Source organism: Oncorhynchus kisutch, unplaced genomic scaffold (assembly GCF_002021735.2).
Source record: "Oncorhynchus kisutch isolate 150728-3 unplaced genomic scaffold, Okis_V2 Okis04b-Okis11a_hom, whole genome shotgun sequence".
Lineage (NCBI taxonomy): Eukaryota > Metazoa > Chordata > Actinopteri > Salmoniformes > Salmonidae > Oncorhynchus > Oncorhynchus kisutch.
In genome coordinates this window covers 2,080,327-2,106,680 of record NW_022261981.1, presented here as the reverse complement: position 1 = coordinate 2,106,680, position 26,354 = coordinate 2,080,327, and the positions used below count along the sequence as shown (strand labels likewise).

Genomic DNA, 26,354 nt, shown 5'->3' with positions numbered 1-26,354 from the left:
GACCACTATGCTACCTGCTGGTTACTGGCCCAACGCTCTAACCACTATGCTACCTGCTGGTTACTGGCCCAACACTCTAACCACTAGGCTACCTGCTGGTTACTGGCCCAACACTCTAACCACTAGGCTACCTGCTGGTTACTGGCCCAACACTCTAACCACTAGGCTACCTGCTGGTTACTGGTCCAACGCTCTAACCACTAGGCTACCTGCTGGTTACTGGCCCAACTCTCTAACCACTAGGCTACCTGCTGGTTACTGGCCCAACTCTCTAACCACTAGGCTACCTGCTGGTTACTGGCCCAACTCTCTAACCACTAGGCTACCTGCTGGTTACTGGCCCAACTCTCTAACCACTATGCTACCTGCCGCCCCAGTAATGTGTATGTATACACCAACAAAATTAACCCAGAATTGAGTTTATATACTGTTGAAGTCTGAAGTTTGCATACACCTTAGCCAAATACATTTAAACTCAGTTTTTCACAAATCCTGACATATAATCCTAGTAAACATTCCCTGTCTTAGGTCAGTTAGGATCACCACTTTATTTTAAGAATGTTAAATGTCAGAATAATAGTAGAGAGAATGATTTATTTCAGATTTTATTTCTTCATCACATTCCCAATGGGTCAGAAGTTTACCTACACTCAATTAGTATTTGGAAGCATTGCCTATAAAATTGTTTAACTTGGGTCAAACGTTTCGGGTAGCCTTCCACAAGCTTCCGACAATAAGTTGGGTGAATTTTGGCCCATTCCTCCTGACAGAGCTGGTGTAACTGAGTCAGGTTTGTAGGCCTCCTTGCTTGCACATGCTTTTTCAGTTCTGCCCAGTCATTTTCTATAGGATTGAGGTCAGGGCTTTGTGATGGCCACTCCAACACCTTGACTTTGTTGTCATTTTGCCACAACTTTGGAAGTATGCTTGTGGTCATTGTCCATTTGGAAGACCCATTTGCGACCAAGCTTTAACTTCCTGACTGATGTTTTGAGATGTTGCTTTAATATATCCACATAATTGTCCTTCCTCATGATGCCATCTATTTTGTGAAGTGCACCAGTCCCCCTGCAGCAAAGCACCCCCACAAAATGGTGTCCTTGCTGTAAAACCTACCCTCACTACAGTGATCCACAGTGTTCTTACTGTAAAACCTGCCATCACTACAGTGGTCCACAGTGTTCTTGCTGTAAAACCTGCCATCACTACAGTGGTCCACAGTGTTCTTGCTGTAAAACCTGCCATCACTACAGTGGTCCACAGTGTTGTTGCTGTAAAACCTGCCATCACTACAGTGATCCACAGTGTTCTTGCTGTAAAAACCTGCCATCACTACAGTGGTCCACAGTGTTGTTGCTGTAAAACCTGCCATCACTACAGTGGTCCACAGTGTTCTTGTTGTAAAACCTGCCATCACTACAGTGATCCACAGTGTTCTTGCTGTAAAAACCTGCCATCACTACAGTGGTCCAGTGTTCTTGCTGTAAAACCTGCCATCCCTACAGTGGTCCACAGTGTTCTTGCTGTAAAACCTGCCATCACTACAGTGGTCCACAGTGTTCTTGCTGTAAAACCTGCCATCACTACAGTGGTCCACAGTGTTCTTGCTGTAAAACCTGCCATCACTACAGTGGTCCACAGTGTTCTTGCTGTAAAACCTGCCATCACTACAGTGGTCCACAGTGTTCTTGCTGTAAAACCTGCCATCACTACAGTGGTCCACAGTGTTCTTGCTGTGTTCTCCTCTCTCCTCTCCCCTCCCTCTCCCCTCCTCCCTCCCTCCTCTCTCCTCTCCCTTATCACCCACCTGCATTCATCCCTTCTTCACCAATGAAATCGCTTCTCTCTGGTTGAGTTAGTTTGTTTCATGTTGGCTCTGGCCTGGAGAAGTTAGGGAGTATTGTACTGAGTAGATACTTAGCCTCCCAACTCTCATCTCTATAAATGGGGAGAGACCCTCTTTTCAATTTTCTGTGTGTGTGTGTGTGTTTGTGTGTGTGTGTGTGTGTGTGTGTGTGTGTGTGTGTGTGTGTGTGTGTGTGTGTATATATATGTATGCGTGTGTATGTGTGTGTGTTTGAGAGCAAGAGATCACATCGTTATCATCATCATTCATCATCATCATCATCATTATTCTGAATTGATCGACTCAGTTAGCTACTTACTTTATTAACTAATGTAGAATTGTTATTTTTTAAACTCACTTGTTTTTTCCTACTAGCACTAATAATTACTTGATTGAGGAAAAATGTGCTTCCTGTGCCTTCGGAAAGTATTCAGACCCCTTGACTTTTTACACATTTTGTTACGTTACAGCCTCATTCTAAAATGAATGACATAAAACTATTTCCTCATCAATCTACACACAACACCCCATAATGACGAAGCGAAAACAGGTTTTTAGATTTTTTTGCCCATTTATAAAAAATAAATAAACAGAAATATCTTATTTACATAAGTATTCAGACCCTTTGCTATGAGATTCAAAATTGAGCTCAGGTACATCCTGTTTCCATTGATCATCCTTGAGATGTTTCTACAACTTGATTAGAGTCCACCTGTGGTAAATTCAATTGATTGGACATGATTTGGAAAGGCACACTCCTGTCTATATAAGGTCCCACAGTTGACAGTGCATGTCAGAGCAAAAACCAAGCCATGAGGTTGAAGGAATTGTCTGTAGAGCTCCGAGACAGGATCATGTTGAGGCACAGATCTGGGTACCAAATCATTTCTGCAGCATTGAAGGTCCCTAAGAACACAGTGGTCTCCATCATACTTAAGTAAATGGAATATTTCAGTTTGTTATTTTTAATACATTTGATAACATTTCTAAAAACCTGTTTTTGCTTTGTCATTATGGGGTATTTTGATGTCATTATGGGGTATTGTGATGTCATTATGGGGTATTGTGATGTCATTATGGGGTATTGTGATGTCATTATGGGGTATTTTGTTAAGATTGATGAGAAAAATGGACCAATGTAATCCATTTTAGAATAAGGCCGTAACAGAATGTGGAAAAAGCCCAGGGGTCTGAATACTTTCAGAATACACTGTGACTGACATGTGGTTGTCTCACCTAGCTACAGTATCTTAAACCCAATTAACTGTTAGTCTCTCTGGATAAGAGCGTCTGCTAAATGACTCAAATGTCAATCTAAGATGACAGAAAAATGTGGCTTGTATTTAAATGAAAGGTGACTGTTTTTTTTCTCCGTTTGGCAGACCTTGGTGGGTGTGGTTAAGTGTATAGGAGGTGTGGTTACCCGAGTGGGTGGGTTATACTGTAGGGGGCTGGGTTACCTGAGTAGGTGGTGAAAGAAGCGTCGGGCGTACTTGCTGATTGGCCCTCTGTATTCTAGAACCACCGAGTCAGAGAGGGGGCGGGGCGGAGCGTAGAACACACCCAGAGCTGCCTCCAACTGGGCTGCAGACAGGAAATAAACATACATTTGATTGGTTTACTGATTGACTGGTTGATTGATTGATTGACTGACTGACCGACTGGTTGGTTGATTAATAGATTGATTAATGCATTGATTTAATAATTTGATGGTTTACAATATTTGGTTGATTGATTGATTCATTAGTCAACTGATTGATTGATTAATTGATTTACAGTTTGCTGGACTGATTACTTGATTGACTAAAGCTACATTTACACAGGCAGCCCAATTCGGATAATTTTGACCAATCAGATCATCTCTTTTGCCAATAATTAGGCAGATGACCAGAACTGGGCTGACTGTGTAAACGCAGCCTAAGTGACAGATTGATGAATGCATTGCCCCGGTCTCACCCTCTCTGGTCTGGTCCAGCTCTAGCCTCAGCAGGTAGTCTGTGACAGAGGTCAGTGCCCGGTAACACTCCGTTCCCATAGTGCTCCACTCCATGGCTCCCAGAATTCCTAGAGCCTGGTCCACCTGGCCACAGCGTAACCTCTGTTGCAACAGCTCTCCTGGACCCAGCTGACCCCCTGACAGAGCACCTGAAGAGGGAAGAGAGGGAGAGATGGGTTAGGGAGAAGGTAAAGGACACTGGTCGTCACTACTGGACAGGCTACACTACACACTTTCTGTCCAAAACATTTGATTTTAACGACAGCTCTAAACCAATGGTCACCAACCTTTTCTAAGTCAAGATCACTCTCTGTCCAAAACATTTGATTTTAACGACAGCTCTAAACCAATGGTCACCAACCTTTTCTAAGTCAAGATCACTCTCTGTCCAAAACATTTGATTTTAACAACTAGCTCTAAACCAATGGTCACCAACCTTTTCTAAGTCAAGATCACTTTCTGTCCAAAACATTTGATTTTAACAACTAGCTCTAAACCAATGGTCACCAACCTTTTCTAAGTCAAGATCACTTTCTGTCCAAAACATTTGATTTTAACAACTAGCTCTAAACCAATGGTCACCAACCTTTTCTAAGTCAAGATCACTTTCTGTCCAAAACATTTGGTTTTAAACGACAGCTCTAAACCAATGGTCACCAACCTTTTCTAAGTCAAGAACACTTTCGCAGTCCAAAAGCAAGCTGAGATCTACGTTATCACAGCATATTGGCTATATGCCTGGCCTGCCAATACTGTTATTCCCAGGTCATATGATATTTATAAACTGGTGTAGCACTTGCAAAGCAGAGCTGACCACAAATTGAAATAACTATCTTTTTTATTTTACTGGACTGATGGTACATGCATCTGATGGTCATGGTGCTTTGAAGACAACCAGGAACTCAGAAAAATATGAGGTCAAATCATGATGTCAGTGATCTTCAGGTCGGAAAGTCCAAGCTCTAGAATGAAGCCAGAGTTGGAATCTTTCCCCAGTTGAATATAGTTTTTTTCTCGAGTTCCCAGTTGTTTTGAAAGCACTGAAGTCGGAGATTTGAGAGTTCTGAGTTCCCAGTTGTCTTGAACGCGGCATTAGTCTCAGCAGAGGGTCAGCCTCTCACGGTCCCTGCTCTCTCCTTCCTTTCCTCTGGTGAGACTGACCAGAGAGAGGAGACACTGTCTTCCACCTGCTCTCCTTCCTTTCCTCCGGTGAGACTGACCAGAGAGAAGGGACACTGTCTTCCACCTGCTCTCTCCTTCCTTTCCTCTGGTGAGACTGACCAGAGAGAGGAGACACTGTCTTCCACCTGCTCTCTCCTTCCTTTCCTCTGGTGAGACTGACCAGAGAGAGGGGACACTGTCTTCCACCTGCTCTCTCCTTCCTTTCCTCTGGTGAGACTGACCAGAGAGAGGAGACACTGTCTTCCACCTGCTCTCTCCTTCCTTTCCTCCGGTGAGACTGACCAGAGAGAAGGGACACTGTCTTCCACCTGCTCTCTCCTTCCTTTCCTCTGGTGAGACTGACCAGAGAGAGGAGACACTGTCTTCCACCTGCTCTCTCCTTCCTTTCCTCTGGTGAGACTGACCAGAGAGAGGAGACACTGTCTTCCACCTGCTCTCTCCTTCCTTTCCTCTGGTGAGACTGACCAGAGAGAGGAGACACTGTCTTCCACCTGCTCTCTCCTTCCTTTCCTCTGGTGAGACTGACCAGAGAGAGGAGACACTGTCTTCCACCTGCTCTCTCCTTCCTTTCCTCTGGTGAGACTGACCAGAGAGAGGAGACACTGTCTTCCACCTGCTCTCTCCTTCCTTTCCTCTGGTGAGACTGACCAGAGAGAGGAGACACTGTCTTCCACCTGCTCTATCCTTCCTTTCCTCTGGTGAGACTGACCAGAGAGAGGAGACACTGTCTTCCACCTGCTCTCTCCTTCCTTTCCTCTGGTGAGACTGACCAGAGAGAGGAGACACTGTCTTCCACCTGCTCTCTCCTTCCTTTCCTCTGGTGAGACTGACCAGAGAGAGGAGACACTGTCTTCCACCTGCTCTATCCTTCCTTTCCTCTGGTGAGACTGACCAGAGAGAGGAGACACTGTCTTCCACCTGCTCTATCCTTCCTTTCCTCTGGTGAGACTGACCAGAGAGAGGAGACACTGTCTTCCACCTGCTCTATCCTTCCTTTCCTCTGGTGAGACTGACCAGAGAGAGGAGACACTGTCTTCCACCTGCTCTCTCCTTCCTTTCCTCTGGTGAGACTGACCAGAGAGAGGGGACACTGTCTTCCACCTGCTCTCTCCTTCCTTTCCTCCGGTGAGACTGACCAGAGAGAAGGGACACTGTCTTCCACCTGCTCTCTCCTTCCTTTCCTCCGGTGAGACTGACCAGAGAGAAGGGACACTGTCTTCCACCTGATGGCAAAACTTGAGTCACACCACATCTGCCTCAGGCACAAATTCATGTTGTTCCTATGACCAGAGAAAGGGAAATATTCCTCAATATTGAAATAGACAAGCTGCTAATAATAATAAAAAGGCAGGGTAGATACACATCGTTACTCATTCATTGCAGCGCGAGTGGAAGTAGGGAGAAGCAAGTTTTATGCTTTGTAGTAACGTTGAATAATAACAGTGTTGACAGTCCTGAATAATAACAGTGTTGACAGTCATGAATAATAACAGTGTTGACAGTCCTGAATAAAAACAAACATGAACTCACTCATAAAAACAGTATTGACAGTCCTGAATAAAAACAAACATGAACTCACTCATAAAAACAGTATTGACAGTCCTGAATAAAAACAAACATGAACTCACTCATAAAAACAGTATTGACAGTCCTGAATAAAAACAATGTTGACAGTCCTGTATAAAAACAAACATGAACTCACTCATAAAAACAGCAGCATCTTGCTGTATTCTTTGACTGTCTCTCTCTGGTCAAGGTTTTTAAAAGTGGTATGAAATCACATATAGGCTAGTAGCCAATCAAACTTTGCTGTGGCTGTGGAAGCTGTAGGCATGGTGATTTGAGCTATCCGATTGGCCAGCACAGTAGGCGTGTCCTGATTCAGCCACAGATCTCCAGGTCCACCGGGTGAAGTTTGTCTTTTCAGAAACATTAAATGGTTCAAAATAGGAATACCTTGTTTATCGTTGGCTTTTCTACAGAAATGTCTTTAATATCAACCAGTTGGTGACTACTGCTCTGAACCTAACCTTGTTTATTGTTGGCTTTTCTACAGAAATGTCTTTAATATCGACCGGTTGGTGACCACTGCTCTAAACCTAACCTTGTTTATCGTTGGCTTTTCTACAGAAATGTTTTAATATCAACCGGTTGGTGACCACTTGGCTTTTCTACAGAAATGTCTTTAATATCGACCGGTTGGTGACCACTGCTCTAAACCTAACCTTGTTTATCGTTGGCTTTTCTACAGAAATGTCTTTAATATCAACCGGTTGGTGACCACTTGGCTTTTCTACAGAAATGTCTTTAATATCGACCGGTTGGTGACCACTGCTCTAAACCTTGTTTATCGTTGGCTTTTCTACAGAAATGTCTTTAATATCGACCGGTTGGTGACCACTGCTCTGAACCTAACCTTGTTTATCATTGGATTTTCTACAGAAATGTCTTTAAATATCGACCGGTTGGTGACCACTGCTCTGAACCTAACCTTGTTTATCATTGGCTTTTCTACAGAAATGTCTTTAATATCAACCGGTTGGTGACCACTTGGCTTTTCTACAGAAATGTCTTTAATATCGACCGGTTGGTGACCACTGCTCTAAACCTTGTTTATCGTTGGCTTTTCTACAGAAATGTCTTTAATATCGACCGGTTGGTGACCACTGCTCTGAACCTAACCTTGTTTATCATTGGATTTTCTACAGAAATGTCTTTAATATCGACCGGTTGGTGACCACTGCTCTGAACCTAACCTTGTTTATCATTGGATTTTCTACAGAAATGTCTTTAATATCGACCGTTCGGTGACCACTGCTCTAAACCTAACCTTGTAAGATTTAAGGAGCGGGCACAAGACGTTTAAAATATGTATTTTCAATATGTATTTTGTCTCTCTCTCTGTGTGTGTGTGTGTGTGTGTGTGGTTTCTGATACTTGTGTGAGTGTGTCGAGAGAGCTCTGTGTATACAGTTGAAGTCGGAAGTTTACATACACTTCAGCCAAATACATTTAAACTCAGTTTTTCACAAATCCTGACATATAATCTTAGTAAACATTCCCTGTCTTAGGTCAGTTAGGATCACCACTTTATTTTAGGAATGTCAAATGTCAGATTAATAGTAGAGAGAATGATTGATTTCAGGTCTTATTTCTTTCATCACATTCCCAGTGGGTCAGAAGTTTACATACACACTCAATTAGTATTTGGTAGCGTTGCCTTTAAATTGTTTACCTTGGGTAAAACGTTTTGTATAGCCTTCCACAAGCTTCCCACAATAAGTTGGGTGAATTTTGGCCCATTCCTCCTGACAGAGCTGGTGTAACTGAGTCAGGTTTGTAGGCCGCCTCGCTTTTTCAGTTCTGCCCACACATTTTCTATAGGATTGAGGTCAGGGCTTTGTGATGGCCACTCCAATACCTTGACTTGTCCTTAAGCCATTTTGCCACAACTTTGGAAGTATGCTTGGGGGTCAATGTCAATTTGGAAGACCCATTTGCGACCAAGCTTTAACATCTTGAGATGTTGCTTCAATATATCCACATAATTGTCCTTCCACATGATGCCATCTATTTTGTGAAGTGCACAAGTCCCTCCTGCAGCAAAGCTACCCCACAACATGATGCTGCCACCCCCGTGCTTCGTGGTTGGGATGGTGTTCTTCGGCTTACAAGCATCCCCCTTTTTCAAACAAACATAATGATGGTCATTATGGCCAAAGAGTTCTATTTTTGTTTCATCAGACCAGAGGACATTTCTCCAAAAAGTCTGATCTTCGTCCCCATGTGCAGTTGCAAATCGTAGTCTGGCTTTTTTATGGCAGTTTTGGAGCAGTGGCTTCTTCCTTGCTGAGTGGCCTTTCAGGTTATGTTGATATACGACTCTTTTTACTGTGGATAAAGATACTTTAGTACCCGTTTCCTCCAGCATCTTCACAAGGTCCTTTGCTGTTGTTCTGGGATTGATTTGCACTTTTCGCACCAAAGTAAGTTCATCTCTAGGAGACAGAACGCGTCTCCTTCCTGAGCGGTATGACAGCTGTGTGGTCCCATGGTGTTTATACTTGCGTACTATTGTTTGTACAGATGAACGTGGTACCTTCAGGCGTTTGGAAATTGTTCCCAAGGATGAACCAGACCTGTGGAGATCTACAATTTTTTTCTGAGGTCTTGGCTGATTTCTTTTGATTTACCCATGATGTCAAGCAAAGAGGCACTGAGTTTGAAGGTAGGCCTTGAAATACATCCACAAGTACACCTCCAATTGACTCTAAGTATGTCAATTAGCCTATCAGAAGCTTCTAAAGCCATGACATCACTTTCTGGAATTTTCCAAGCTGTTTAAACTTCTGACCCACTGGAATTGTGATACAGTGAAATATAAGTGAAATAATCTGTCTGTACACAATTGTTGGATAAATTACTTGTGTCATGCACAAAGTAGATGTCCTAACCGACTTGCCAAAACTACAGTTTGTTAACAAGAAATTTGTGGAGTGGTTGAAAAACAAGTTTTAATGACTCCAACCTAAGTGTATGTAAACTTCTGACTTCAACTGTAAGACTGTGTGTGTGTGTGTGTGTGTGTGTGTGTGTGTGTGTGTGTGTGTGTGTGTATGTGTGTGTGTGGCTGTGATGCCCTCTTGGTTGCACGACAGTCAGGAGTGTACCATATGACCTCAATTACCTGAATTTTCACCTGCAGCAGTCGACACCTACCCTTCCTGTACGCAAAACGAGACGCCCTGCACACACACCTTCACTGTCCGCAAACACACACACCTTCAGTCATCAGGCGTTATCAGTCACCTGTAGTCATCAGGCATTATCAATCACCTGCAGTCATCAGGCATTATCAATTACCTGCAGTCATCAGGCCTTATCAGTCACATGCAGTCATCCGGCATTATCAATCACCTGCAGTCATCAGGCATGATCAATTACCTGCAGTCATCAGGCATTATCAGTCACCTGCAGTCATCAGGCATTATCAATCACCTGCAGTCATCAGGCATTATCAATTACCTGCAGTCATCAGGCGTTATCAGTCACCTGCAGTCATCAGGCATTATCGGTCACCTGCAGTCATCAGGCATTATCGGTCACCTGCAGTCATCAGGCATTATCAATCACCTGCAGTCATCAGGCATGATCAATTACCTGCAGTCATCAGACATTATCAATTACCTGCAGTCATCAGGCATTATCAATCAATATGTTTCTCGGCCTTGCTTTCTCTCTCTCTCTCCACTATGTTCCTCAGCCTTGCTTTCTCTCTCTCCCTCTCTCCACTATGTTCCTCAGCCTTGCTCTCTCTCTCTTCCACTATGTTTCTCGGCCTTGCTCTTTGGTTTTTGTGACATTTTCCGAATTGACTGACCTTCATGTCTTAAAGTAATGATGGACTGTTGTTTCTCTTTGCTTATTTGAGCTGTTCTTGACAAAAAGACTTGGTATTTTACCAAATAGGACTGTCTTCTGTCTACCCCCCCCCTACCTTGTCACAACACAGCTGATTGGCTCAAAAGCATTAAGGAAATAAATTCCACAAATTAACAAGGCACACCTGTTAATTTAAAATAGATTCCAGGTGACTACCTCATGAAGCTAGTTGAGAGAATACAATGAGTGTGCAAAGCTGTCATCAAGGTAAAGGATGGCTACTTTGAAGAATCTCAAATATATTTTGATTTGTTTAAAACTTTTTTGGTTACTACATGTTTCCATATGCCGTTATTTCATAGTGTTGATTTCTTCACTACTAATCTACAATGCAGAACATAGTACAAAAAGAAAGAAGAACCCTGAAATGAGTCGGAGTGTCCAAACTTTACACTGGTACTGTATGTGTGTGAGGTGGGGTGGGGGCGCACGTAGTCAGACGATTAGGGGGCAAAGTGACGACCACCTTATTGTCTAATCAATTTAATGAACGGGGGGAAGAGGGGAGGGATTGTTAGTCCCAATTAAAATTACAAACTGGCAATTAGCAAACCTCTCAAATCCCCTAAAGACTGACAATTAGCAAACCCCTCAAATCCCCTAAAGACTCTGCTAATGTGTCAAATAGATCAGCTGAGATCTGTGTGTGTGTGTGTGTGTGTGTGTGTGTGTGTGTGTGTGTGTGTGTGTGTGTGTGTGTGTGTGTGTGTGTGTGTGTGTGTGTGTGTGTGTGAGCATGTGTGTGTGTGTGTGTGTGTGTGTGTGTGTGTGTGTGTGTGTGTGTGTGTGTGTGTGTGTGAGCATGTGTGTGTGTGTGTATATATGAGGTGAGTCTGAGTTCTGTGTGTCAGCATCTGCGCCTTGCTAAGTCTCACCACACATGCACACACTAGCCTGCTAGTTATACAGACACCCAACAGTCTAGCTAGCCTAACACCAAACAGTCTAGCTAGCCTAACCCCTAGCCTGTTAGTGACAAACAGACTAGCTAGACTAACCCCTAGCCTGCTTGTGAAACACCAAACAGTCTAGCTAGCCTAATACCAAACAGTCTAGCTGGCCTAACCCTTAGCCTATTAGTCAAACAGTCTAGCTAGCCTGCTAGAAACGCCAAACAGTCTAGCTAGCCTAACCTAGTCAGTTAGTCAAACAGTCTAGCTAGCCTAACCCCTAGCCTGTTAGTGACAAACAGTCTAGCTAGCCTAACCCCTAGCCTGTTAGTGACAAACAGTCTAGCTAGCCTAACCCCTAGCCTGCTTGCGAAATGCCAAACAGTCTAGCTAGCCTAACCTAGTCAGTTAGTCAAACAGTCTAGCTAGCCTAACCCCTAGCCTGCTTGTGAAACACCCAACCGTGTAGCTAGCCTAAACGGCAGTATGTTAGTGAAACACCCAACAGTCTAGCTAGCCTAACCCTAGCCTGCTAGTGAAACACCAATCAGTCTAGCTAGCCTAACCCCTAGCCTGCTAGTGAAACACCAATCAGTCTAGCTAGCCTAACCCCTAGCCTGCTTGCGAAATGCCAAACAGTCTAGCTGGCCTAACCCCTAGCCTATTAGTCAAACAGTCTAGCTAGCCTAACCCCTAGCCTGCTAGAAACGCCAAACAGTCTAGCTAGCCTAACCCCTAGTCTGTTAGTGAAACACCAAACAGTCTAGCTAGCCTAACACATAGTCTGCTAGTGAAACACCAATCAGTCTAGCTAGCCTAACACCTAGTCTGCTAGTGAAACACCAAACAGTCTAGCTAGCCTAACCCCTAGTCTGCTAGTGAAACACCAAACAGTCTCGCTAACCGTGTCTTTTCCCCAACTCAGTTAAGCCAAAACCACGCCCCGTTATTCAGAGGAGTGTTCTACTACGCTCCCATTGGCTAGCTAGCGTTGTCTCACTCACAGGCGATCAGCACAGAGACTGTGACCTTCCAAGGTAAGGATGGAAAGATGAATTTAACAATTAGCTGCCTACCGTAATCCAGACCTGTTATTATCATGTTTGGTAACATTTTCCCATGTATTTATTTTCCAAGTTTCAATGAGTTGTAAAAATGTCTCTGAGAACTCTGCTGAATTCCCTCAATTCAAGGGCAGCTAAGTTAACCTAGGCTACTTAACGGTAATAGCTCCGTATTTGAAGTTGTTTTATTAAACCTTATGTAGCCTATTATCAGGTAAAAGCATATGCTTATTATTCATAATTTCTCAAATAATTATTAGCTAATCATTCAGTCGAATACGCTATGCTACAGCCATTGAATCTGTCTTTGAGCGTTAAGGGACGTTAATGGCTAGTTCGGTCCACGACATTATGTTATTATATTTTTCAATCTTGAAATACAAGGGCAAATGTTATTAATCAGTGACTGAAATTTCACGCTACGTGATATTCACTTCCGGACTTGGAGACTTATAGACTTGGAGACTTGGAGACTTGGAGACTTGAAGACTTGGAGACTTGGGAGACTTGGAGAGCGCTCAAAGTGTTGCAGAACGCCCCTCTGAATAACGGGGCGTGGTTTTGGCTGCGTTGTGGGGGGGGGGGGGGGGGGGGGGGGGGGAGAAAGAGGCAGCCTAACCACTAGTCTGTTAGTGAAACAAACAGGTCGGCACCTATAATCCAATTCCAATGATTTAATTAAATGAGTGTGTGGAATTCCAAAACCAGAGGCTGTATAAGGCCTCTGTAGTTTGTCTGTGTGACTGTTTATATCTTATCTTGTATATATCCCTTACAAAAAAAGACAGCAGTTGTACAAGTGCAGTAACTGCCGTCGACTGTGGTATTTTAGAAGCAGTAATACTGCAGTTATACTGCAATCTTTTTTCCGTAAGGGATGAGTCCATTCCTCCTGTAAATACTCTGACATTATGCTATGTGTCTCTATTCACTACAAAGGAAAGGAACCTTTTAACCAGCAGCAATGAGACACTAAACGCAGCACCAAACCTTGAGGTAAAGAAGCTCAAGTAGAAAACGACACAAAAACAACATCTTCAACGATGCGCTTCGGATGTTGAGTTTGTGTCAACACTGTAAAACACGTTTAGTAGCGTTTCTCGCTCTCTTAGTCTTCTCTTTATTTCTCTGTGCAAAAAACAACAACAAACTAGACTCTTTCAGAGGACGTGTGGCGCACGGCACGCACCAAGCTGCCCTTCCGTAGCCTCTCCCCGAGCAGCCCTCGCCCCAGCGAACGTGTGCCCAGATGAGATAACTCTGGCAGGCAGAGGGAAGCAAGAGGGAGGGCCTCCTCCTCTGGAAGAGAAGAAAATGAAAAAACCTGGATGCAGGCCAAGTCTTTCTTGTCTTTCTTTCTCACCGCTTCAAACTCCCTCCCTCCCTCCCTCCCTCCCTCCCTCCCTCCCTCCCTCCCTCCCTCCCTCCCTCCCTCCCTCCCTCCCTCCCTCCCTCCCTCCCTCCCTCCCTCCCTCCCTCCCTCCCTGTCTCCCTGTCTCCCTGTCTCCCTGTCTCCCTGTCTCCCTCCCTGTCTCGCCCCCTCCCTCCTCACCCTCCCTCCCTCTTCCTCTTCCTCTTCCTCTAGCCCTCCCTCCCTCCCTCCCTCCCTCCCTCCCTCCCTCCCTCCCTCCCTCCCTCCCTCCCTCCCTCCCTCCCTGTCTCCCTCCCTGTCTCGCCCCCTCCCTGTCTCGCCCCCTCCCTCCTCACCCTCCCTCCCTCCCCCTTCCTCTAGCCCTCCCTCCCTCCCTCCCTCCCTCCCTCCCTCCCTGTCTCCCTCCCTCCCTCCCCCTTCCTCTAGCCCTCCCTCTCCTCCCTCCCCCTTCCCCCTTCCCCCTACCCCTCCCTCCCTCCCCCTTCCCCCTCCCTCCCCCTTCACCCTCCCCCTCCCTCCCTCCCTCCCCCTTCCCCCTACCCCTCCCTCCCTCCCTCCTCTCTCTCCCATGTAGCAGACCTAATGAATTGAGTGACTAAAGAAAATGAGGAGAGCTAAACAAGCAGGAAGACAAACAGACAGAAAGAGAAGACTGAACACACACACTCACACACACACACACACACACACACACACACACACACACACACACACACCACACACACACACACACACACACACACACACACACACACACAGAAACACACACACACACAGAAAACACACACACACACACAGAAACACACACACACACACACACACACACACACACACAGAAACACACACACACACACACACACACAGAAACACACACACACACACAGAAACACACACACACACACAGAAACACACACACAGAAACACACACACAGAAACACACACGTTGGCGAGAATTATCATCGCAGAAAGACGCACGGTTACTTTCTTCATCAAAACCTTGGCAGACGATCAGAGGAGAGGAGGCTATTGTCAGAACCTGCATGCAAGCACACACACACACACACACACACACACACACACACACACACACACACACACACACACACACACACACACACACACACACACACACACACACACACACACACACGTGCGCACACACAGACACACGCCTCTCCACACACACACAGACACCCTCCTCTCCCTCAGTTGAGCCGCATCGTCTTCTTGTGTCAGTGTCACATTTTCCTTCAAATATACACACTTCCCTACACACACACACACACACACACACACACACACACACACACACACACACATATTTCCCCCCACATACAACCCCCCTACACACACACACACACACACACACACTCACACATTTCCCCCCACATACAGCCCCCCTACACACACACACACTCACACATTTCCCCCCACATACAACCCCCCTACACACACACACACACACACACACACACACACACACACACACACACACACACACACACACACACACACACACACACACACACACACACACACACACACACTCACTCACACATTTGCCCCCACATACAACCCCCCCCCACACACACACACACACACACACTCACTCACTCACTCACACATTTCCCCCCACATACAACCCCCCCTACACACACACACACACACACACACACTCACACATTTCCCCCCACATACAACCCCCCCCTACACACACACACACACACTCACTCACTCACACATTTCCTCCCACATACAAACCCCCCTACACACCCACTCACACATTTCCCCCCACATACAACCCCCCTACACACACACATGGTTTTCTTATGACAGTGTCACATGGCATTTTCTTCCAAAGTCACAACAATTAAGAGACGTGCTCCTCTCCTCCTCGGCAGGAACGTTTTGATTGGCAAACTTAATCTGAGGGCCCCAGGGGACACAACCACTGTAAACGATTTATCGGAAAAATGCATCCCAGAATGCACCTGTGGGGGGGCCCATGGCCCAGGGGCGATTATTGAATAACCTCTACGAGCTATGACTCCTTCTGCTTGCCCTCGCCAACCGACCGACCCACACATTAACTTCCCCCAACACTAACAGTATGGATGCAGGGGTTGATGTAGCCAACACTGTGTGTGTGTGTGTGTGTATGGGAGAGAGACAGTATGGATGTATCAGGGCAGGGGTTGATGTGAGAGATGTGCTCCTCTCCTAAAGTGATAGTAGGTATGCAGGTATTTGTTCCAGCACTACACAAACCCTTAACAAGTTATAGGCTACCCTACCGCCTGGCGACGGGGGTTTGAGTCCCGTCTAGACCTCTTCTGTCTCTGCTCTTACATTCAGTCTCCCTCTCTGTTTTCCTGCTGTACTGTCTACAATGAACAGGAAAGAGGACAGGAGTTCTCCTTTAATACAACTAAACAGTATGGACGTTACGGCAGGGGTGGCCAACCAACCCTCCTTCTGGGGAGGGAGGTTTACAGGGAGTGCAGGGTTTTGTTTCAGCCCCACACTGTTACATTCTATTAATCAGCTGCTCCTCAGGACCTCAGGAGAGCAGACAGACAGCGAGAGAGAGAGAGAGAGAGAGAGACAGACAGTGAGAGAGACAGGCAGACAGCGAGAGAGAGAGACAGACAGACAGCGAGAGAGAGACAGACAGCGTGAGAGACAGGCAGACAGCGAGAGAGAGAGACAGACAGCGAGAGAGACAGACAGACAGCGAGAGAGAGACAGACAGCGAGAGAGAGAGACAGACAGCAAGAGAGAGAGACAGACAGACAGCGAGAGAGAGAGACAGACAGCAAGAGAGACATACAGACAGCGAGAGAGAGACAGACAGCGAGAGAGACATACAGACAGCGAGAGAGAGACAGACAGCGATTGAGACAGACAGAGACCGAGAGAGACAGAGAGAGAGACAGAGAGAGACAGAGAGCGAGCAAGAGAGAGGGACAGACAGACAGCGAGACACAGACATTCAGCAAGAGAGACAGACAGCGAGCGAGAGAGCGAGAGACAGACAGCGAGAGAGAGAGACACATGGTACTGTCCACTCCACCCACCCAGTCTGAACCTCAGTGCGGCCAGTGGTCCTCCATGGAAGGCCAGCATCAGTGTATCAGCTCCCTCCAGCCCCGTCCCCCCAGCCCACCACAGCCCCTCATGCCCCCCAGGACAGCGCAGATGCTGGGCAAGCCTCAGAGTGGTGGTGGCTGGCGATGGTTCCTCTCCCACTAGGGTCAACCCTAGAGGAGCAAAATCATTACAAATGATTCATCCATCAAATGAACATTTATTTACCTTATTATTTCATACAGAACATGTTTAAACAACACAAAATGACAGAAAACAAAGTGCTATTAGAAAAGAGACTATTTTATGATGTATAATAAATGTATATTGTAAGATAATGGAGCTGCAGGTATAATGGGTCTGTCTGACTATTACAGAAAGGCCATTCAGGTGTGTGTCGTACACACCACACTCTGAGGAAGCTGCACGCTGAGACGGACCTCACTATGTGGTCCACTAAGACATGTTAAAACAAAGATTCTGTTGTTCTATTCAAGTGAACGTTGTGGTCAAGTGAACGTCAGTCCATTCGTCTGCAGCGCAGATGTATAACACTGTCGGCATTGGTTGGAATCCGGCCCAATGACCTTGTGACACACTCTCTACCCATCTTTCCTCACTGTCTCTCCTCAGTTCAATAAAACATACAAAATGATCAAAATTATATATTTAAAAATGGGTGAAAAGTGAGTGTTGGCCGTTCAAAAAGAAAAGTTGTTTATACCTAGAGGAGCCAAGCCAAGATCCAGAGCCATCAGTTCCCCCTGGCCTCCCCCCACCACCACCACCCCCCCTGCAGGGTGCCAGGCCACCAGGACGGGCGGGATGGGGCAGGGGGCGAGCAGCGACACCCCTCTCCTCTCATCGTAGAGGACCAGAGAGGAGTCGCTGAGGCCCAGTAGCAGGGTGGTTGAGGAGGGGTGGCGGCAGCAGGAGACGGGGCGCGAGGAGACGGGGATACGGGTTGCCGAGAGACGTTGGAGGCGGCCGCGGGCGCACTCGTACACACAGGCATCTGCCCAGGACGTCCCGGTGGTGTGGGACCCTTGGGGTCCTTCAGGCAGCTCCACGGACAGAAGCTGATACGGCTGCAGGGGACTGAAGCAGAGATCCAACAGGTCACCCTCAGTACACATGGAGCTGAGCACCTGGAGGGGAGAGAGAGACGTGTTAGACAGAGGAGGAGAGAGAGAGAGAGAGAGAGAGAGATGGGATAGACAGAGGAGGAGAGAGAGAGCGAGAGAGAGAGATAGGTTAGACAGAGGAGAGAGAGAGAGAGACGGGTTAGACAGAGGAGGTGAGAGAGAGAGAGAGAGAGAGAGATGGGATAGACAGAGGAGAGAGAGAGATGGGATAGACAGAGGAGGAGAGAGAGAGCAAGAGAGAGAGACAGGTTAGACAGAGGAAGAAAGAGAGAGAGAGAGAGAGATGGGATAGACAGAGGAGGATAGAGAGAGAGAGAGAGAGAGAGGGGAGAGAGAGAGAGAGACAGACAGCGAGAGAGAGAGACAGACAGCAAGAGAGACATACAGACAGCGAGAGAGAGACAGACAGCGAGAGAGACATACAGATGTATGGGTCGGAGAGATAGACAGAGAGGAAGTCACAATCAGATGAGCTCCTGCATTTTTCAGCATTTTCTTTAAAAAAGATAGATTAGGAGTTAGATAAACTTAGATTTTTTGTCAGGAACACATACTGGATTCTACCCTCTACAACATAACCCCTACTTCAAATCAAAACTTAAAACCTACAACCTGATTTTGGACGGAATTACGGAATCACCTGGAAGGTTCACAACTACCAAGATTTGTTTCTCTATACAGCAAATTCTCTGGAAAACAACAGAAACCTGAAAACACCATCCAACCTGGAACTGAGTGAGTAATGCTTAGTCTGAAACTATATATATTTTTTTCCAAAAGCCAAGAAGAAAAATACACAACATTACCTTATAAGGATTTCTAACTCTAATTCTAACATAATTCTGCCAAGCTTGATACAGCTTCAAATAGCACTGACGTGTCAAGTGAGAGGTGTCAAAGCTCATTAGCCCAACAATGGCAGGAGAGTCACACAGTCTACCCCAACCAAGTGGAGAGGCCTTAGAAGCTCCCTCCCGCTGTTCAGAGGTAATTAAAATACAGTACCCTGTACATGTAAAGAACGAGAAGGCAAGAAAAGATTACAAAATGAAGCTCCTTATGGAAAATCAAGAGACACTTTTTGCTGACTATTACAAAAATGGGAACATCAGCAACCTTATCTTCCACACAAACCATCCCCTGGCATGGCACAGTGCTATATTAGCACACTACCCCTCTGTTACGAGAGGGGGGATTAACGAGGGGTGGAAACTCAGAATACTTGACAACGAGGACTCTGAGTTAAGTAATATAAATATCTATAAGTCCGGAACAGTGATGGTACAGCGTAACCACAAACAGTTTCAGCTGGACTTTCACCAAATCAAAGAATTAGCTCAGCAGGAGAAACTCTCCCTTGATAAAGATACCCCCACCCCGAGAGGATCAGACCAGACCTCTTCATTATGTAACCCCACAGATGAGCAACCCCCAGCGGAGGGTCAACCTCCCAGCACAGATTACCACTCCCTCATTGAAATGAAGGACAAATTCACCCAGCTGGAGATAAGGCAGGTGGAGCTGGAACAGCAGGTGATTACACTTCAGTCAGCACAGACCCAGACAACAGTCCAGCACAACAACAGCCCCTTAACCAGACCCGGAGAGCTGGAGGTGGACAGAGACATATCTGCACTTTGGACAGTGGTGAGACAAATACAACAGGAGAAAGAGGAGCAGAACAGAGCACTAGAGGAGAGTATCAGACTGCTGGTGGAGGAGAGGTTGAGGGGGATGGAGGAGAGGGTGAGGGGGATGGAGGAGAAGTTGAGGGGGACGGCGTGTGACAGAGAACAACCCACTAGAGAGGTGGCCACCCCCACAGAGAAGCCAGCAGAACAGCCCACCTCAGCACCCAACAAAAGTCTCGACACCACAGCAGAACAGTCCACACCAGACCCTGACCATAGAGTCGACATCACAGCAGAACAGTCCACACCAGACCCTGACCATAGAGTCGACATCACAGCACAACAGACAAATGAAGAACCCCAAGCCCAGAGGCTCTCACCCCCTCTGAGCACCCCCCCTGTCAGCCACCCTGATAGCCCTTCTGTCAACCCCCCCACACCCACTGAGGACAAACACAAGACACAGATTGTACTACTTATGGACTCAAATGGGAAATATATAGAAGAAAAAATACTTTTCCCCAAACACAGTGTGTCTAAACTCTGGTGTCCAAACACCCAGCGTGCCCTAGACCTTCTGTCTGAGGCCAAACTAGGCTCACCCAGCCACATAATAATACACACAGGCACAAACGACCTGAGAGCACAGCAGGAAAGAGTGGCCACAGCACTGAAGGGAGTGATTGAAAAGGCTTCTTCTACTTTCCCCAACGCACAAGTGGTTATCTCCACCCTGCTACCACGAAAAGACTTCCACCCCGCCACAATACAGCGGGTAAATGCAAGTATTTCCCGTGACTGTGCCTCAAAACCAAACGTTTTCCTGGCCCACCACTCCACCCTGGACTTGAACAGCCTCTATGACCAGGTCCACCTCTACAAGGCAGCAGTGCCCACCTTTGCCCGGACTCTAAAGGACATCGCTCTCAAACGTATCCCCAACACTCCACACAGGAGCAACAGATCAATAGACACCCCACCCAGACCAGCGAGACACCCTCCCAGATCTGCAGGACCTCCCCCTGGACCTACACATAGAGGACCCACGCCAAGAGGAATTACATCCAGACCACAGTACACCCAGACACATCCACACCCCCACCCCAACCAATCAACACCCCCCCACGTCAACCATGCCCACACTCCATTTAGGCCCCCTCAGATCAGACCTATGCCACTCCTGCCCACCCCATGCACCCCACCCCCGCAAAGAGGGCCTCAACATGGAAGCCACACATACGCCCAGGTAGTGAGCGGGCAAACAGTCCCAACCCCCACTCTCACACTCGCCCAAGCCAATGGCATGTACCAGATGCTCAGCAGGCTTTGCTCACACTTACTGGCCTGAGGCTAAACCACGACCAACAACATTGGACACTCTATGGAACAAAAAGCCTTCACAATATTATCCTGGAATATCCAAGGCCTGAGGTCATCTGCCTTTGGCCTAAAGAGCAGAAACCCGGACTTCACCAAAGAAATCGGTAATACAGACATTGTCATCCTGCAAGAAACCTGGTATAGAGGAGATGGACCCACTGGTTGCCCTCTAGGTTACAGAGAGCTGGTAGTCCCATCCACCAAACTACCAGGTGTGAAACAGGGAAGGGACTCAGGGGGTATGCTAATTTGGTATAGAGCAGACCTAACTCACTCCATTAAATTAATCAAAACAGGAACATTCTACATTTGGCTAGAAATTCAAAAAGAAATTATCCTAACAGAGAAAAATGTCCTCCTGTGTGCTACCTATATCCCCCCACTAGAATCCCCATATTTTAATGAAGACAGCTTCTCCATCCTGGAGGGGGAAATCAATCATTTCCAGGCCCAGGGACATGTACTAGTCTGTGGTGACCTAAATGCCAGAACCGGACAAGAACCTGACACCCTCAGCACACAGGGGGACAAACACCTGCCTGGAGGTGACAGCATTCCCTCCCCCATATGCCCCCCTAGGCACAACTATGACAACATAACCAACAAAAACGGGTCACAACTCCTGCAGCTCTGTCGCACGCTGGGTATGTACATAGTCAACGGTAGGCTTCGAGGGGACTCCTATGGTAGGTACACCTATAGCTCATCTCTTGGCAGTAGTACTGTAGACTACTTTATCACTGACCTCAACCCAGAGTCTCTCAGAGCGTTCACAGTCAGCCCACTGACACCCCTATCAGACCACAGCAAAATCACAGTCTACTTAAACAGAGCAATACTCAATCATGAGGCATCAAAGCCAAAGGAACTGAGTAACATTAAGAAATGCTATAGATGGAAGGAATGCAGTTTGGAAACCTACCAAAAAACAATTAGGCAACAACAAATTCAATCCCTCTTAGACAATTTCCTGGGTAAAACGTTCCACTGTAATAGTGAAGGTGTAAACTTGGCAGTAGAAAATCTTAACAGTATATTTGACCTCTCAGCTTCCCTATCAAATCTAAAAATCTCAAATAGAAAACCGAAGAAAATTAACAATAATGACAAATGGTTTGATGAAGAATGCAAAAATCTAAGAAAGAAATTGAGAAACCTGTCCAACCAAAAACATAGAGACCCGGAAAACCTGAGTCTACGCCTTCACTATGGTGAATCACTAAAACAATACAGAAATACACTACGGAAAAAGAAGGAACAGCATGTCAGAAATCAGCTCAATGCAATTGAAGAATCCATAGACTCTAACCACTTCTGGGAAAATTGGAAAACACTAAACAAACAACAACACGAAGAATTATCTATCCAAAATGGAGATGTATGGGTAAACCACTTCTCCAATCTTTTTGGCTCTATAACAAAGAATAAAGAGCAAAAACATATACATGATCAAACACAGATCTTAGAATCAACTATTAAAGACTACCAGAACCCACTGGATTCTCCAATTACATTGAAAGAGTTACAGGACAAAATAAAAACCCTCCAACCCAAAAAGGCCTGTGGTGTTGATGGTATCCTCAATGAAATGATCAAATATACAGACAACAAATTCCAATTGGCTATACTAAAACTCTTTAACATCATACTTAGCTCTGGCATCTTCCCCAATATTTGGAACCAAGGACTGATCACCCCAATCCACAAAAGTGGAGACAAATTTGACCCCAATAACTACCGTGGAATATGTGTCAACAGTAACCTTGGGAAAATCCTCTGCATTATTATTAACAGCAGACTCGTACATTTCCTCAATGAAAACAATGTACTGAGCAAATGTCAAATTGGCTTTTTACCAAATTACCGTACAACAGACCATGTATTCACCCTGCACACCCTAATTGACAATCAAACAAACCAAAACAAAGGCAAAGTCTTCTCATGCTTTGTTGATTTCAAAAAAGCCTTCGACTCAATCTGGCATGAGGGTCTGCTATACAAACTGATGGAAAGTGGTGTTGGGGGTAAAACATACGACATTATAAAATCCATGTACACAAACAACAAGTGTGCGGTTAAAATTGGCAAAAAACACACACATTTCTTCACACAGGGTCGTGGGGTTAGACAGGGATGCAGCTTAAGCCCCACCCTCTTCAACATATATATCAACGAATTGGCGAGGGCACTAGAAAAGTCTGCAGCACCCGGCCTCCCCCTGCTAGAATCCGAAGTCAAATGTCTGCTGTTTGCTGATGATCTGGTGCTTCTGTCACCAACCAAGGAGGGCCTACAGCAGCACCTAGATCTTATGCACAGATTCTGTCAGACCTGGGCCCTGACAGTAAATCTCAGTAAGACCAAAATAATGGTGTTCCAAAAAAGGTCCAGTCACCAGGACCACAAATACAAATTCCATCTAGACACTGTTGCCCTAGAGCACACAAAAAACTATACATACCTTGGCCTAAACATCAGCACCACAGGTAACTTCCACAAAGCTGTGAACGATCTGAGAGACAAGGCAAGAAGGGCATTCTATGCCATCAAAAGAAACATAAATTTCAACATACCAATTAGGATCTGGCTAAAAATACTTGAATCAGTCATAGAGCCCATTGCCCTTTATGGTTGTGAGGTCTGGGGTCCGCTCACCAACCAAGACTTCACAAAATGGGACAAACACCAAATTGAGACTCTGCACGCAGAATTCTGCAAAAATATCCTCCGTGTACAACGTAGAACACCAAATAATGCATGCAGAGCAGAATTAGGCCGATACCCACTAATTATCAAAATCCAGAAAAGAGCTGTTAAATTCTACAACCACCTAAAAGGAAGCGATTCACAAACCTTCCATAACAAAGCCATCACCTACAGAGAGATGAACCTGGAGAAGAGTCCCCTAAGCAAGCTGGTCCTGGGGCTCTGTTCACAAACACAAACACACACTACAGAGCCCCAGGACAGCAGCACAATTAGACCCAACCAAATCATGAGAAAACAAAAAGATAACTACTTAACACATTGGAAAGAATTAACAAAAAAACAGAGCAAACTAGAATGCTATTTGGCCCTACACAGAGAGTACACAGCGGCAGAATACCTGACCACTGTGACTGACCCAAAATTAAGGAAAGCCTTGACTATGTACAGACTCAGTGAGCATAGCCTTGCTATTGAGAAAGGCCGCCGTAGGCAGACTTGGCTCTCAAGAGAAGACAGGCTATGTGCTCACTGCCCACAAAATGAGGTGGAAACTGAGCTGCACTTCCTAACCTCCTGCCCAATGTATGACCATATTAGAGAGACATATTTCCCTCAGATTACACAGATCCACAAAGAATTCGAAAACAAATCCAATTTTGAAAAACTCCCATATCTACTGGGTGAAATTCCACAGTGTGCCATCACAGCAGCAAGATTTGTGACCTGTTGCCACGAGAAAAGGGCAACCAGTGAAGAACAAACACCATTGTAAATACAACCCATATTTATGCTTATTTATTTTATCTTGTGTCCTTTAGCCATTTGTACATTGTTAGAACACTGTATATATATATAATATGACATTTGTAATGTCTTTACTGTTTTGAAACTTCTGTATGTGTAATGTTTACTGTTCATTTTTGTTGTTTTTCACTTTATATATTCACTTTGTATGTTGTCTACCTCACTTGCTTTGGCAATGTTAACACATGTTTCCCATGCCAATAAAGCCCTTGAATTGAATTGAATTGAATTGATGAGAGTACGAGAGAGAAGAGAGAGAGGAAGAGAGAGAGAGAGAAGAGAGAGAGAGAGAGAGAGAGACAGAGAGAGAGATAGAGGAGACGAGAGATAAGAGAGAGAGAGACCAGAGAGAGAGAGAGAGAGAGAGAGAGAGAGAGAGAGAGAGAGAGAGAGGACAGAGAGACAGAGAGAGAGAGAGAGAGAGAGAGAGAGAGAGAGAAGAGAGAGAGAGAGAGAGAGAGAGAGAGGGAGAGACAGAGAGAGAGAACAGAGAGAGAGAGAGACAGAGAGAAGAGACAGAGAGACAGAGAGACAGAGAGAGAGATTACAGAGAGAAGAGAAGAGACAGAGAGAGAGATACAGAGAGAGAGAGAAGACAAGAGAAACAGAAGAGAGAGAGAGGACAGAGAACAGAGAGAGAGAGAGACAGAGAGACAGAGAGAGCAGAGAGAGAGAGACAGAGAGGAGAGAGGAACAGAATACAGAGAGACAGAGAGAGAGATACAGAGAGAGAGAGACAGAGATACAGAGAGAGCAGGAGAGAGAGAGACAGAGAGAGAGAGAGAGAGAGAGAGAGAAGGACAGAGAGAGAGAAGAGACAGAGAGAAGAGAGAGAGGAGAGGAGAGACAGAGAGAGAGAGAGACAGAGAGAGAGATACAGAGACAGAGAGAGAGAGAGATACAGAGAGAGAGAGAGACAGAGAGAACAGAGAGAGAGACAGAGAGACAGAGAGAGAAATCAGAGAGAAGAGAGACAGAGAGACAGAGAGAGACAGCAGACAGAGAGACAGAGATACAGGAGAGACAGAGAGAGACAGAGAGAGAGATAACAGAGAGACAGAGAGAGAGAGAAGACAGAGATACAGAGAGACCAGAGAGAGAGATACAAAGAGAGAGAGAGACAGAGATACAGAAGAGACAGAGAGAGAGATACAGAGAGAGAGAGAGACAGAGAGACAGAGAGACAGAGAGAGAGGACAGAGAGAGAGAGAGACAGAGAAGACGAGAGAAGAGACAGAGAGAGAGAGAGAGACAGAGAGAGAGAGAGAGACAGAGAGAGAGGAGAGAGAGAGACAGAGAGAGAAGACAGAGAGACGAGAGAGAACAGAGAGAAGACAGAAGAGAGAGACAGAGAGAGAGAGATACAGAGAGAGAGAGAGAACAGAGAGAGGAGAGAGACAGAGAGAGAGAGAGAGAGAGAGAAGGAGAGTAGTAATTCACAACGGTCCTTACGGATAACCCAGCTCCATGAAGTTGTTCCAGATCTGTTCAGTACCAGATGACTTCCCATTTGTAGACACAGATCGATCAGACAGCCACTGGGGTGCACTGAAAATAAGAAACATTTTTTTTAAACTATCAATTACAGTACAAAGTCACTGAGTGAAAAAAACCACAGTCCATTTCCACATTGTATGCGCCAGACTTACTGCAACTGAATGAAACAGAACAAAGTAAAACAATTCCCAAAGTATTATATTCATATAAAACCTCATGCTTTATATCAGAGAGAGCTTCATTAAATCACTTTTAATGACAACTCAAATTCAACGGGTGATGCACGCTAGCCATTTCAAGCTAATGTTA

General features: G+C 45.7%; 1 protein-coding gene across 1 annotated transcript in view; it reads right to left on the bottom strand.

The window, feature by feature from the left end:
* Positions 1-18,040, bottom strand: part of LOC116359710 (WD repeat-containing and planar cell polarity effector protein fritz homolog) — a 76,099-nt gene extending 58,059 nt beyond the window's left edge. Inside the window, exons 1-4 of the mRNA XM_031813049.1 lie at positions 17,604-18,040; positions 16,870-17,052; positions 3,803-3,991; positions 3,307-3,430 (exon numbers count right to left, since the gene is read on the bottom strand). Of these exons, the coding sequence (XP_031668909.1) occupies positions 3,307-3,430; positions 3,803-3,991; positions 16,870-17,052; positions 17,604-18,015 (908 nt within the window). The 5' untranslated portion in view covers positions 18,016-18,040. The remainder of the gene's footprint in view (positions 1-3,306; positions 3,431-3,802; positions 3,992-16,869; positions 17,053-17,603) is intronic.
* Between the last annotated feature and the right edge of the window lie 8,314 nt (positions 18,041-26,354).